This window comes from Lottia gigantea (assembly GCF_000327385.1).
Source record: "Lottia gigantea unplaced genomic scaffold LOTGIsca_15, whole genome shotgun sequence".
Lineage (NCBI taxonomy): Eukaryota > Metazoa > Mollusca > Gastropoda > Lottiidae > Lottia > Lottia gigantea.
The window spans coordinates 1,714,594-1,730,125 of NW_008707797.1; the positions used below are offsets into that span (position 1 = coordinate 1,714,594).

Genomic DNA, 15,532 nt, shown 5'->3' on the forward strand with positions numbered 1-15,532 from the left:
ATCATTTAAGAGTTTTTGTTTTTGGTAAATAAGAGCCAAGTTTGAAAACAAAATTTTATGTACATTATTTACAGTTATACTACTACTACAACCTTAATATCCCTGAACCATACGATAATATGTTTTATACAAAACTACACTATTCCTCATCCTTTTTCGTTATTTCCTTTGGAAAATTCAAATTTTATAAAAGATGATTGAAAGCTGACATAGAAGTAATAAATTTGCAGAGCCAACATCTGGGAAATCTGGGAAAGGGCCAAATCATTTCATCAACAAAGCTCAGATTTAAATATATATATCTAAGCAGCAAGGCGTATATACTTTTAAATCTTAGTTTTTCTTCTGTCTTTAGTAATTCATAACTTTTCAGTTGCCATCACCCGGAAAAAATCTTATCTGATTCCCTTATTACTTAAAGAAAGTTGACCAAGATGGCATGCAACTGAAAAATGCTGAATTGTTACATAATATGTAACAATGGAAGAATGATATTTGTCAAAGCTCTTCGCAAACAAATTTACGATTCATTTTCTGGGTCACTGTTTTCACCATTTGCTCCTGGTAATTTTAATTCATTGGAATCATTGTCAGAACTTTTGTCGTCTGTTTCCTTTATGTCTTCATTTATGTCTCCAGAGGCATTTTTGTCATCTTCTGTAACCTCATTCTCAACATCTGTAGCCTCTTTATTATCATCAGCCTCTTTCTGAGTTTTTGAAGCATCTGCTTCAGCTTTATCAGAAGGGTTGTCAGAGTTCTTGACGTCTGATTCAGATAACAGAGCCTCACTTTCACTAGCTGTATTTTGACTTGCCTCAATCTTAACCTCTTGTTCAGATTCAGCAGCCTCATTTTCATCTTCATCAGATTCAGTCTTAGCCTCAGTTTCATCCTTTTTAGCCTCACTCTGATTATCAGCCTCAGTTTCACCACCCATATCCTCATTTTGAGAATCAGCCTCTGTTTTGTCCTGGCCTTCAGCCTCTACACTATTTGCTGTCGTATTATCTAGAATTGCTTCAGTTTGTTCATTGTCTAAAAGGAAGAATTAAAATTGGTATTACTTTAAGCAAACTTATCCTGCTCTTTTTCAAATTGTAATCTTCACAGCAAATAGGCCACTGTTTCTGTCTGCCTTTCTAAAACCAACCCTGCATCAAAAATCAGGAAGTATATCTGTCATATTGACCTATGTTGGGATCATAAAAAGCTTGGTTTTGAAAATAACTCACCTTCCTTTGGTTTCTCGTCCATCAAATCTTCATCCAGAGAATTCTCTCGTAAAAATGACACATCTTGAAACGATGCTTCTACAAAATTAAAACAATTGTTCAAATATTGTATTTCATCAATAGCATTAGCTTATAAGCAATAATATCAAACAACATAATATAGTCAAGCCTCAGTTTCATCAGGCATCATCCCCAAACCAAAGTATCATCACAACCTATACCAGGATCAAACCCCCCACCCTAAGGTAAGCAGAAATGTGTGAAAGGTGCTAAATAAATCATGTAGCCCTATTCCTATCAAATCTTACAATAAGAATAATTCAAAAGTAGGAAATTCACAATGAAAAATACCATACTATTGATTGAAAAAACTTCTAAAATAGGGTTCCGGCCCCCATAATATTTATCATTTCACAGCCAAACTAGAGGATATAAATCTTACCTAACTCTCCCATTTTATCAGTATCATTTAAATCTGACTCCATCTGTAGTTGTATTTCTAGCTGTGAGTTGGGTATAACTCGAGCAAGTCCTGTCTCTACTAGTAATTTATTTAATAATGATGAGTCTATATCACTAGAGTCTACCAGAGAAACAGAGTAAACTTCATCGTCTCCCTTGGACAGAATATAGGCTGATATCGTCTTCTCTTTTAAATAATCTGAAATAATAAACCAAGGGCCATATGACTAAATATTCAAAGTTTTCATATCTTGAAGACTACTCAGCCAACATCCTCTTGAGCCCCTCCTTGAACTTATCATTCAAGGGCAATAACTGGTCCGACAGCATGCCAGCATCCACGTACATCTTGGAGAAGAAATCTTTCTGAATTGCCACTTATTTAGAACTTGAATTGCCACTTATTTAGAACTTGATTGCCACTTATTTAGAACTTGAATTGCCACTTATTTAGAACTTGAATTTAGAACTTGAATTGCCACTTATTTAGAACTTGAATTGCCACTTATTTAGAACTTGAATTGCCACTTATCTAGAACTTGAATTGCCACTTATTTAGAACTTGAATTGCCACTTATTTAGAACTTGAATTGCCACTTATTTAGAACTTGAATTGCCACTTATTTAGAACTTGAATTGCCACTTATCTAGAACTTGAATTGCCACTTATTTAGAACTTGAATTGCCACTTATCTAGAACTTGAATTGCCACTTATTTAGAACTTGAATTGCCACTTATTTAGAACTTGAATTGCCACTTATTTAGAACTTGAATTGCCACTTATTTAGAACTTGAATTGCCACTTATCTAGAACTTGAATTGCCACTTATTTAGAACTTAATGATGTAGGCCTATTTAAAACGTATATTTCAAGCTTGAAGACTGATATTAAGGAATTCAACATAATTCTAAATCAGCTTGATATTTTGAAGATATGGATTGACTAACTCGTGTTATTGATGAAAATTTCATTCCAAATATTATGACGATTTTAAAGGATATCCATATCAAGATAAGTTACCTTTCATATACTGAACAGCCTCCTCTGACCAGGTATCACCAGTGACTGGTAGTATTTCTCCAATACGACAGATTATTAACTGTGGAGGTATGGCCACGTATTGTACAGGTATCTCAGCTATAGCACTTACAGTCAGTTCTTCATTGTTACCTACATCCACTAAATATACCTGAAAATATCATTCAATAATTCAATAAAATTTGCTTTGAATTGTCAATTTTCTGTTCAAATTTTGTGGTTGCCCGTGGTTCTGGTAATGAAAAAATTATGAACAAGAATTTAGCCAAATTGAGTCAAGTTCTTGAATTACAGGACCCACAGTCGTCCAACGAGTTATCAGAGTTATTGGTGTGAATGGAAGCTTTAAGTAAACCTCTTTGTGATCTTTAAAGTATTCAGTTTCCTCTTACCTTTACTTTGTCTTCATTAATTTCAACAATTCTTGCTCGACTCCAACCATCAGAGGTGAAAGCCAAACACGGATCTCCAACACTGAACCTCCAAGATTCATCTTCTTTCTTCTGAGTATCCCTCTTTTCCATTAACGCTTCGATACCATCCATAACTTTCTGAGTCTTTTCGTCATATTGTACAGTAGCTGAGAACATGGTAGGATCGAAGGTTTCCACATCAATGATCAGTTCATACTCTGTATCCTCTTCCAGGTCTTTGTAATCTTTTCTCGATTCCGAGGCAGATTCATCAAAGATTTGAATTTCAGGAACAGTCACGCCAAAATGGTCAAATTCCTCTTCATCACTGGACTCCACGGAGTCGTCATATTTAGCTAACGATTCCGTAACCATGGTTTCACGTATTGAAGTTTCTCCATCAAATAATTCTACAGCTAAACAATTCACCAAGACTCTTTTGACGAACATTATCAATTTTTTGTCTTTTACAAGTTCTGCAAATCTATCACAACTATTCTGTTGCCATGTGTTTCCAGGGGAAACCATGTTATGAAGACAACATCTTGCCGCTTGACTGGGAAATTTATAAAACTCATCTTTTAAGATGAAAACTTTGTCTTTAGGAACATCTTCTAAACGGCCATAATCAACTAAACGAACGCGCAAGTTTTCCTCCTGTATATTTTGAATGGCAGCTCGGTAAAATTTTCCATCACTGGCTTGAATGACTGCAATATCATCTATCGACAGGTCCTCATCAAATGGTATATTTTCCCTGCTAGAATAAGCCGTCTGTAGTTGTTCCATTCCGGACGCCAATGCGTCTGTAGCGAAGGTGAACTGACACCAGAATTTGGACGGTGATTCGGTATAACTTACTATAGCATGGATACTCTCTTGTTTATGTAGCTGGCTTGATATACATCTGGAAAAAATGAAATTTAGTTTTACTGTTTTATAGCATACAGTAGAAACTGTATTAAGAGACCAATCAAGGAATAATCAAAATAGTCTCTTAATGTTGGTGGTCAATTAAAAGATTATAGAATTAGAATAAGCACTAGAGATTTTTTTTTTTTTTTTGATCAAAAAGTTTCCTTAAATTCTTAATTCTTATATTTTAATACATTTGATCTATTTCTGCTCCTAATGAAGATGTGCAAAAACAAAGCAATTTCTCTTCCAAACACCTGATACCACTCTGCATTATGAAATACTTACTAATATGACTGACATAGGCTTAATCATATTAAGTAGATCAGAACTAAATACTCACTTTAATCTCTTGCCTTCCTCAAATTCTAAAATAGAATCCGTCAGTTCGTTCATCTTGATACGTTTAGCAGGGGACTGGGAATCAGAAAAAACACGTTTAATCTTTTTACTGATTGAGACTGGAGTATCGGCAGAAACACCATGATGTTTGTTGATAAGATCCTGGGATATAGACAGCCCTTGATTCAACAGATGAACTAAACAGTTCCCACTTTCTCCTACTTTTATAACATCAGCTACTAACTCTCTGTAATTACAAATAACAAAGCAAATAAGGTGAAATCACTCTCATATTTCAATATTTTGATATCGAGTAGGTTGGTTGAAAGGTAACAAGTTACTATTCAACAGACGGCACTGGCACTGGCACAGGGTTAAAGCAGTGTTCATTAATTGTAGAGATTAGAGTGGTTAGGTTAAGTTACTATTCAACAGAAGACACTGGCACAGAGTTAACTGATGCTAAGGTGATAAATTAAGTAATATAGTAATAGTAATTGAAACTTTCAACATTTCTAACTAACTGATGACAGTGATATAGTTGTCCAAACATTATCAGATGACAGCCTTTTATTTGAGATATAACAGTAACTTACTTGTCTTGGGTCAGTTCTGCGAATTGCTCAATGGCGTCATCAGTCCATGAATATTTGATGGGTTGAACTCCTGCTAGAGAGCATTCTACAGCCTGAATTGGCAACTCGACGAACTTGGGACATAATCTTCTCAGGGACGCGATAGATACTGATTCCAGGTTGCCATGGTCAACGTAAAATACATCACACTTGTCATCTGCTACAGCTTCTACTCGTGCACGATACCACGATTCATCTTCGCTGTACAACACCGCTACTGGTTCGTGAACAACAGGTGTCGCCACCAGTTCTTCCCCCTCGGCTAAACCATTATAATAATCGTACATCTCTGTGGTAAGTTTTTCCAGCAGAGCTACAGAGGTTTCTGGTTGAATATAAAAATCATTTGGGTGTATTGAATGACTGACTGTGACTGAAAGTCGAGATCCTTCTTTTAATTTGTTTTGTATGAATACCACACTGGTAGGTTCTGAAATGACAAGAAACAGAGCTTGAGTTTTAAGGCTTAAATGTATTATTAACTATAATCCTATGTAGTGTGCAATGAGGGGAAATATCTGCAGATAATGTAATCAATAATTTCAATTGTAAATCTTGTTTTTTTGACCAATTAAATTTCGGCATTTCCTAAAGTCTGGATACAAACTTTGGGTTAAAATTTCGTGGTCATTTATTATTCTACCTTAATATAAATGGACTTGTGTTTCCAAATAGTCAAAAGAAGCCCAAATATCTTTGCTTGACGTCAGTAGAAGTCATCAGCCACAATAACTTGGCAAAATTGTAAATTTCAGCCTACCTGGAATCTCGGAGCTCTCAACAATCTCTGCTTCGGTTTTTAAAATAATTTCCTCCACCCCCTGCCCTTCTGTCTGCTCTCTGGTGCTACTTTCAGTTTCTGGTAAACTTTCAACTAATCCACTGTCCTGTTGGTCTGTTCCTTGTGTTGTTACATCTAAATACAATAGAAAGATTACACTGTATAATTGTAAATGCTCACCCCTTTGTACTCTCGAATAAACCAGGCAAAAATATTTGCCATTGTAGATAATATACATATAGTAAGCAGAGTACAGAAATATCAACTTTCAATAAAAAGTCAAGTGCACCAAAACTCTTGTTATATCAGTCTCGATGAAGAAATTTAAATACAATTTAGTGGTTGACCAATCAGATTACTGGAATACAAAAATCATCTGGATTTTTGAGTGAAATTTTAAGAATCTATTATTTCATAGCTTAAAGTTTTATACAGTCCCTTGTAATTTGATAAATATAAGCTCATGTCCATAGTACATACCTACTTCTGCATTCTGTTCTGCAGTTTTCTCGCGTTCTTGCAAGTCAATTTCTGATTTTCTTTCCTTATTCTCAGATCCTTCTGCATCTTGATTACTGTTTGAATCAGAATCCTGTTTTCCTGTCTTGGAGTGCACCATTGTGAAAATATCATCACCATTTTCATTGACCAGTTCAATGCTGAAACCTCCGTCTGCTTGGAAAAATTTAATAATTAAAGTTTGATCATCTGTTAAATTTTGAAATTCTTTATTCACCTCTTCCGTCCAGTTTTCTAAGCCGCGTAAATTACATTTATAAGCTAGAGGTGGATGGGATATATCTTCTGCCCTCAACTTCTTGACTCTGTCCGTTGTCACTGTATCCACATTACCATAATCTGCAAAGCGAACTTTGACCTCATCACCTTTGATCTTTTCAACCTTTGCCCTATACCACATGTCATCTTCTGTGAACTTCGCTGCACAAATTTTTCCGGCAGTTAATTCGTCTAAGGGTTCACTGGATTTAGAATAATGGTCTTGAAGTTTTTCTGACAAATTGGTCAATCTGTTTTCTTCAGATTCAAGATGAACGTAAAAAGTACCATCTGATTCAATGTGGCAGATGAAACCTGGTTCATTGAATGGTGATTGTGGCGGGAAATCCAACAGAGCACCTGCATCAGTGGTGTCTGCTTTCTCTTCTGTTTCCTCAGCAACGCTTTCATCAGCCTCTTCTTGAAGGACGTCTGCTAAACTTCTAGTCACATTGACCATATAAGGAGGTATGTTTGTTACAAATTGAATGTTAAGGTCCTTTCCTTCTGTCATTTCTGTGAATTTTTGTTGTTTCTTTTCTGTCCATTTTCCTGCGTTGTTCAACTGACATTCGTACGCTAATGGTGGATGCTTCAAAAACTGATTTTCCATAAATTTCACATCTGAGGGGTTGGCTTCTTCAGCATTACCAAAATCAACAAATCGAACATGAACCTTTTCTTTCGTGATCTCCTCAACCACAGCTCTATACCAAGATTCATCTTCAGAAAACTTTGCAACGCAGGGTTGACCTTTCTGGAGGTCGTAAGCCACCTCGCTTTGTTCAGAGCTGAAATAATCCTGCAGTTCTGCTCCTAAAATATCCAAAACTTCATCATTTTTCTGCAGATGGAGATAAAATTTGCCGTTTGACTCTGTATGGCAAACTGCTCCTTGCATTAGTTGATTGTTTATCACAGGTTTTAAATATGAAGTCACTTCTGCTCTATTCAGTATTCTTGACAAATTGTGATCCTCGCAGATCAGTTGTACCAAAAATGGCGTTGAATCAGATAAAAATTTGACTGTCATTTCCTTCTCAGTGTAACTATCAAAAAGATCTTTGGCAGCTTGTGACCAAGTTTGAACTCCATCGATTTTACAATGGAATGCATATGGTGGAACATCCAAAATGTCTTCTGGAAGTTCTTTCAATTTGTCTACAGGCAAGTCATCACCGTTTCCAAAATCGACAAAATGAACATGTACTTTTGGTCCCAATTTAGTAACTATTGCTCGATACCATGCTTGATCCTCTGAAAACATGGCCGCACAGGCGTATTTAGATGTCAACCTTTCTGGAACTTCTTCTACAGGAAATTCAGCAAGTGTAGTTGACATTTCATTGATGGTTTCGGTGTGGTCTGAAAATTGAATATAGAAAGAGTTGTCTTTCTCAACATGAGATATGTAAGCTTGGACATCATCTATTGGTTTGATCTGTTTGGCAAAAACTCTCGGTCTAGGGGGATTCATGATCAAATTTGCCACATCTTTTCCACGTTTGGTTTTCACCTCAACATCGAAAGGTTGTGAACCTGAGGCAAAGGTGAAGGTCAATTCCTCTGTCATTTCATTCAGACGATCCTGAAAATCTTGATTCCAATCTGTCAAATTCTTAATTTTGCAGGGAAAAGCCTGAACCGGCGCTTTCATCATTTCCAAAGTCAATTGCTTCAAATCATCTGATCGTTCTTCTTCACAATTTCCATAATCCACAAATCTGACTGTGACCTTCGACCCATCTGCTGACTCTACTCTTACACGATACCAGTTTTTATCGACCTTGAACTTGGAAATACAAGTGAGCCCTTTCTCGACAGACACTTTTGGTGACAGTTTTGAAGCAGTTTTTCCTTCTCTTTGCATCAACTCAGCTAATTTGACGATCTCACGTTCTGTGGATGAAAGTTGAACGTAAAAAACTCCATCTGGGTCAATATGCGTAATATAACCTTTGACCTCCCCATCTGGTTTGGAAGGAAACTCATACTCTTTTGGCATTGGTGGGGCGCTAATTCTTTTGGCATGCCCTGCATTTACTAATTTATCTCCAATGTCCTCACCATTAACGGTGATGATCACTGCTGCAGACGACACAAACCCACAATTCAATTCTTGATCCAGAATCAACGTCTCTAGAAACTCGGTCGACTCTGCCGTCCAATCAGATCCATCCACAGGTGCCAAATCATCCAATGAACATTCAATACCAAAGGGTGGAATGTCTACAACTTCGGAAGGTAAAGGACGCAGGCCTTCTTTCTGCAAAAATTCAGCATTTCCATAATCAACAAATAACACTTTGACCTCTGACCCTCTGATAGTCATGACCTTTGCCCTGTACCATTCTGAATCTTCTGCAAATAATCCAGCACAACCATCTCCTTCTTGAATTTCTGGGGCTACATCACATGTACTGCAATAAGCTTTTAAATTCTGGGAAATATCTGAAAGTTGATCATCAGTTCCCGCCATTTGAAGATACAGTTTCCCTGGTGACACAATACAGCTGGCATACGCAGTGACAGGCTTACCTATTTTTACATTGATTGGCTTGAATTGGACTCTTGGTGGGGGCAGCACTGGTTGTCTTGGCAACTTAGCAGCAGACAACAACATGGTTGACACTGACTGACTGTCTTCTAAGAGATCAACTTTATGGATTGATCCGGATACTGCTTGGACTTTCAGTACTAATTCTTTCTCCTCAACTATATTTTGTAATTTCTCTGTCAAGCTGCCGTCTGCATTGTCAATTGCTAATCTGCATTGCATAGCTTGTTTTGGCAAATTTAAGAATTCTGGGCCCAGTTTGCAAACATTGGAAGGAGAGACTGTATCACAGTTGCCATAATCAACGAAAAATACTTCCACATTACTGCCATCAAACTTCAAAACTTCTGCTCTGTACCAAGCATCATCTGCGCTATATTTAGCAGCGCAAGCTGACCCTGCAACAGGGGTCATTGGCTGACCTTCACCCTGTGAGTAAAATGCTTCCATTTTTTCCATAATTTCATCTAAACTTGTTGTATGTTTAGAGAGTTGGCACCAGAATTGATGGACTGAATCAACATGAGATACATAAGTCTTTTCTAACTGTTTGGGTGCTAGACCAACAGAATTGGGGAACCCAGAGGAAGATGGGGCAGGCCCCTGTCCAGATTTTCTGCTCGCTACACCAGCTTTGATCAAATGATCTTCCACATTCTCTTGTCCAACAAATAACTCAACTACAAATTGATCTCCATCTTTGTCAAGAAATTTAGCCAGTGCTCCATCAACTGTGAAGTCATCCAATATAGTTTTGGCATCCTCGATCCACGAACTCACATTTTGGGTTGGTTGAATGTTTTTGAATTTACACAAAAGGGCCAGGGAGGGAGTTTTCAGATATTCAGGGGAAACTTTCAAAAGATTGGTCGTAGAGAGAGAATCAGTATTGCCATAATCTACGAACAAAACAGTTGCTTTTGATCCAGTCAGTGACTGAATGACCCCACGATACCACGCTTCGTCTTCTGTGAATTTCGCGAGAACTGCTTCTCCTGGTTTGACATTGGATGCACGTAGTCCATCAGTCTCACAATAATTCTGTAAATTTTCAGTCAAATTGTCTAAAATGTCTTGGTTATCAGAAAGTTGAATCCAGAAATGTTCTGGATTTTCGGTCCACGAAACAAAAATCTGAGATTTGGAAGGAATTGGTATTTGTAGTTTTGAATAAGGAACAACGACTTGACTGGCATGAGAAGATGTTGCATGTCTGGCACTGATTAACTTCTGTCCGATATCACTTCCCTCGACGGAATCAGTTAAAGTCACGATATTAAGCTGGTCCTCAATATCTAATATTTTCATTTCAATTTCTTTATCATATACTAACAGTTCGAATTCTTCTCGGCATTGGTCTGACCATACCTTGTCAGAAGGGCGGACATTTTCTAACATACATTCCAAAGCATAAAAAGGTAAATTCTGTAAGTCAGGGGTGAGAGCTCTTAATTCACTGAAATCTACATCCTCAGAATTTCCGAAATCCACAAAAAACACATGAGCTGATGTCCCTCTTATTTCTGTTATTCTTGCTCGATACCAAACATCGTCACCTTTAAACTTGGCAGCACAAAGTGTTCCTATCATTGGATTTCTCAAAACATTCACATTCTCAGGCACTTTATCATATTGAAGTAATTTTTGTGTTATCACATTTAAATCTGCATCAAGTTTCATAGCTTGGCAGAAAAATCGGCTCGGAGATTCTGCATATATCACACTAACGTCTAAACTTTCTCCCTTACGCAGTTTCACAGTAGAAATTCCTGCTGGAGTATGAGTAGAACTCATGTCTCCCATCGCAGTCACGCCATTTTGCGGTTTTGATACTGTCACTTGAACTTTATCACCACTGTTGTCAATTTGAATTTGTCGTTTTGAAAACGATACTTCTTCTTCTAAACACACACTGTTTGTTTTCACACCGAAAGTCTCGTTAATCATTTCACCAGAATCAGAAATAAGTTTCACAAGGTACATCTGGTCTTCTTTACGTTTTGATTTAAAGCAAGCTGTGAAGGACTGGGATAAAGCAATATCTTCAAATTGAGCAATATGCTCTGGGGGCCAGAATCCCTGACTAGGTGCCACGCCCGATAATGCACAGATCACAGACTGAGCCGGAAGATTTAATAAATCTGGAGTGATGGCCTTGACCTTTTGTGGCGCCACCAACTCGGTATTTCCATAATCCACAAAAAGAACCTCAATCAATTTATCTCCAGACATTCCTGAAAAGTAAAAAGATTTTGTTTATAGAAAATTTGAGCGTACCCTCGTTATATCTACCAAGACATTTACAAAAATACTAAAAGTAAATATCAAAAACCCTTAATATTTTGGTGTTTATCAATAGTTTTATCGATATGACACCAGGTAAGTTCACTGATGAATACAAAATCATTGGCTAAATTTGAGAAGTTAAAACTTATGCTCACTCCACAATGTAGTTATCTTTTATAAAGTTGATATATAACCTATATAAACATGATATACCTACCTATTATCTTAGCTCGGTACCAGCTGTAATCTTCATCAAACATGGCAATACAAGCCTGGCCTACTGAATAACACTTCAATACATGATCATTTGGTCCTATACCATTATATACCCCATGTATATGGTCCACTAATTTTGCCAAAGTATCTGTCGAGGAATCCAACTGGACGTGAAATTTTTCCGGGTTGGAAATATGTGTGATGTAAACTTTAGTTAGAGAACCTAAAACTAAGTCTTGATTCTTGAAAGGAGCCAATAAACTTTGACCTTTAGTTCTGGCTGTCATGCCTGGTACTCCATTAGGTCTGAAATAAAACAAGGAAATGGATTTTAAGGTCCTTCTTTGTAGTTTTATGCTCTGGTTTGGAATAATGAGGACAGCAATGAAGGAAATTTTGCAATTACAGTGGCATTAGATTACATCTACCTTATTTCCAACTGTCGAGAGATCTTTAGTGTACACAGGGCATACATGAGGACTCAGTTTATTGTCCCATCCAAAGAACTTTCTGTGTTATATCATAAAATTGTCATGATGCAAATAGAAGCCATGAATGGCCCAAATACACATCAAAGAGATAGAAAACTGTTTTACAACCCCTGTTAAAGTCCCTACTGTGTATGTCACATAATGGACCAATTTTTCTTTTTCTCACCTCTGACTGTACATTGTTCTGTTTTTGTCTGGTTTTAATTTTAAATCTTCAGCGTTGTTTGACTAGAAACTTCAGCACAGCATAACGATCTTTATTATTCTAAGTAGAATCTAAAAAATATAGCCACATCAACATTAAAATCTTTACTTTATGTGTTGGATATACTGGATAGACGATTTCCACTTAGTAATTCACTTTTAGATCCTGCTTTGACTTTATAGTTCAAAAAAGAAAAAAACACACAACAATAAAATACCAACAGCATTAACATCAAGTAATGTGATTGTTACAAAAACTTGACACTTGACAATTTGTTACGTAATCAAAATAAATATCGTCGATCCAACGATTGCTGTAAAAGGGAATTTCCATTTCCCGCGAAATGTTTCACTGACTTGTCACCGAAAAGGAGTTTCCCAATTCTAACGAAATAACAAAGACAAATTCAAAAGATTTGACAAATTTTTAGACAAAATAAGTGCGAATTATCATCTTCTATAATCAACCCTTTTTCAATTCATGCTAAAGGCGAATTATGAACTTTTTCTGTTATTTTATCAGAAATCTTACCAAATTCCAAGACATGTGTCTTCCATATTTTCTCGACGCATGCGCTGTAGAGATACAACCAGAGTTATCCTTTAAGACGAGGTTATCCAGACGGACAACAATAAACTAAAATTATTATAAAAAATTTTGCGGAATTGAACCCTTACCTTGAGTATTTATGGTTAATAAAAGTTTAGATATCAATCAGAAAATTCATATACTCAAGCATCCGAAAATGCAGGCTCCCCCAAAGAAGAAAACGTAAACCAGTGAATTAAAAAAGTTGACACCCCACACCCCCCCCCCCCCCCCTTTTAAGTTTTTGGCTCATTGAATTGTCTTTGTCATTTCTGTTATTTGCTAATTGTTTCACGAAAATGTAGAAAAAGAGATTCATATTTTAGGTTATTTCATTTGCATCTTAATGGTACATGGAGCCTGAAAGAGATGGTTCTTAGATCGGTACTTTTCAATGCGCAGGGGGTGCTTCAGGGTTGAAATTTTGAAGTCCTCTTGTTAATGCTTACAGCAAATTGAAGAAGTAGGATTTTATTTCAAGTTGCCTGGAGGAAAAAGTGTCCCATCCCTAGGTCCGATCCATTGGGTTATAATAAGAACTATTCATAAAGGCCCCACCCCATCGCATGCCTCTATCACATGACGTTAAAAGCACCATTATGACGTCATACAGTAACCATACATTCCTCTCAACGTTCCAGAGAGGAAGGCCGTCAAAGACGCCTTTCCACCGCAGAAATTTCGGTGAGTTTTTCTTAGACGTTAATTTTCCCCAAATGTGTGGAACAAGTCGGGGTATTAGATTTAAGTCAATGGTGGTGCGATGGACTAATTTTGTCAGTTCGTCTGACTTTTGTTCAAAAATAAATCCAATAGTCCCAAATATTAAAATCATGACAAGAACTAACTAAGTCTAAGGTCAACTCTGTTAAGATCTGAAAGGGGGTCGCAGTAAAGAGACTAGATAAATTCTATCTAGAATCCGCTTTGTATCCTTCGACATTTCAATTTCTCAATCTTGATCTCGAAAAATAAGCCTAGCCCTGGGCCCGTATGCATAAAACTTAACACCAGAGTTAAATTAACTCTGCTTGAGGCATACGCGTCCTGGTCTAGCTTATCCCCACGAAAAGAATAAAGATGTAGCTTGATGGAGCTGATCAATGGATTGCACTTTGCTAGCCAGTTGGACACGGTATGGAAACGAATCGTTTCTTGACCCGTAGCCTACACCTAATGATAGCTTCTTCTGTTTCCAATGCTCTGTATCGACATTTCTATACCCAAGCTGTACGAATAGGCGAGTTGAGGTACCCTGTGTTGCGGGATACGTACGGTAACAGCAGAAAAGCGGAGAAGCGATTTTTGGACGCAGACTTGAATAGGCTGTGGTATTAGCTTCTTCTATTTTCTAATCTATCCATAATCCATCACGGATACCGTACGACCGTACCTAGTCTAAAATAACCTTTGAGATCGTTTATGACCCAAGAATGACGGGGGTAGTTGTATTCCAGATTTCGGATTTTACAATGTATAAGTCGGTTCACAACCATAAAGAATCAACAAATTTTATTTTTTAAATTAATACACGCATATTAATATTATATACATGTATATTCACATCAAAGATAAGGCATCATAATCGGCACCAGTAGACAGCGAGGACAGCAGCCATTGTAAGGCAACAATGATATAAATTATGGCACCACCACGTAGGCTCTACAGGACGCCGACAGATATTGGCTTGCTGCTGACGACATGCATTTAAATGGCTCTAACTTTCATCAATACACAGTGTCTACTGTCTAAATAGTTCTTTATATTTAAATTATTTAACATAAAATGGACGGAATGTCAAGATGAAAAACACAAAATAATGACATGGAAGTTTTGAAATATTTGATTGTTAAAATTTTTGGATTTTCCAGTTTCCCCCCTCAGTCTTTTACAGTTTCTGCAAATTCCACACCACTTTTGCAATGCTACATGAAACTTAAGCTTACATTATTCAGTAGGCACTAGAACAAGAAAAATCAAGGCAGTTTAGAATTTTTTTACAAAGGTGATCCAGGAAGATCTTCATAGATAAAGGCACCTTTTGAAAATTACATTTTAACACAACACTTAACAATAACACGTAAACGATATCAAATATAAAAGAGCTCAACAATCTGGGTTTTCAATGACCACTTTTCACAAAAAATATTCAACATTGATGACCCATTCTTATCTTAGATTTATAGAGAAACAGGGCCAGTCGTAAGAATATTAGTAACTTGCTTCCATTAGTTAAAATGTGATTGGTCAATCAATATATCAAAGCAATGACTTCAGCCAACACCCCTTGTCAATTTATTGAACTCTACCAAACATGCATACTGTCTATCAATATGACACTGTACATGATTGATTGGAAGAGCTCATTTGTAAAATTAGGGGTGTTTTTTTGTTTTCAGTCCAATTATATACCCAGCCTTCCAAAAGTTACAAACTAACAGGTCCCTCAAAAAAATAAACCAACAAAAAACATCACAACAATATAGAGACAACAAAAGGAATAAAATTTCATCATGAAAGGCAAGATGTAATATAGGATGGATTTCAAAATGTCAGATGCATGCAAGGCAAGGTTTACAGTCCTTCAGT

General features: G+C 36.8%; 1 protein-coding gene across 1 annotated transcript; it reads right to left on the reverse strand.

The window, feature by feature from the left end:
- Positions 1–520: 520 nt before the first annotated feature.
- On the reverse strand, positions 521–12,330 carry LOTGIDRAFT_157854 (hypothetical protein; the record flags this gene model as incomplete). The annotated part of the gene is made up of 11 exons (XM_009050449.1): positions 521–1,038; positions 1,236–1,313; positions 1,678–1,896; positions 2,720–2,888; positions 3,130–4,057; positions 4,409–4,654; positions 5,004–5,472; positions 5,803–5,958; positions 6,304–11,391; positions 11,661–11,965; positions 12,317–12,330. The coding sequence occupies 11 exons, from the start codon at positions 12,328–12,330 to the stop codon at positions 521–523; spliced, it is 8,190 nt and encodes a 2,729-aa protein (XP_009048697.1).
- Positions 12,331–15,532: the final 3,202 nt, after the last annotated feature.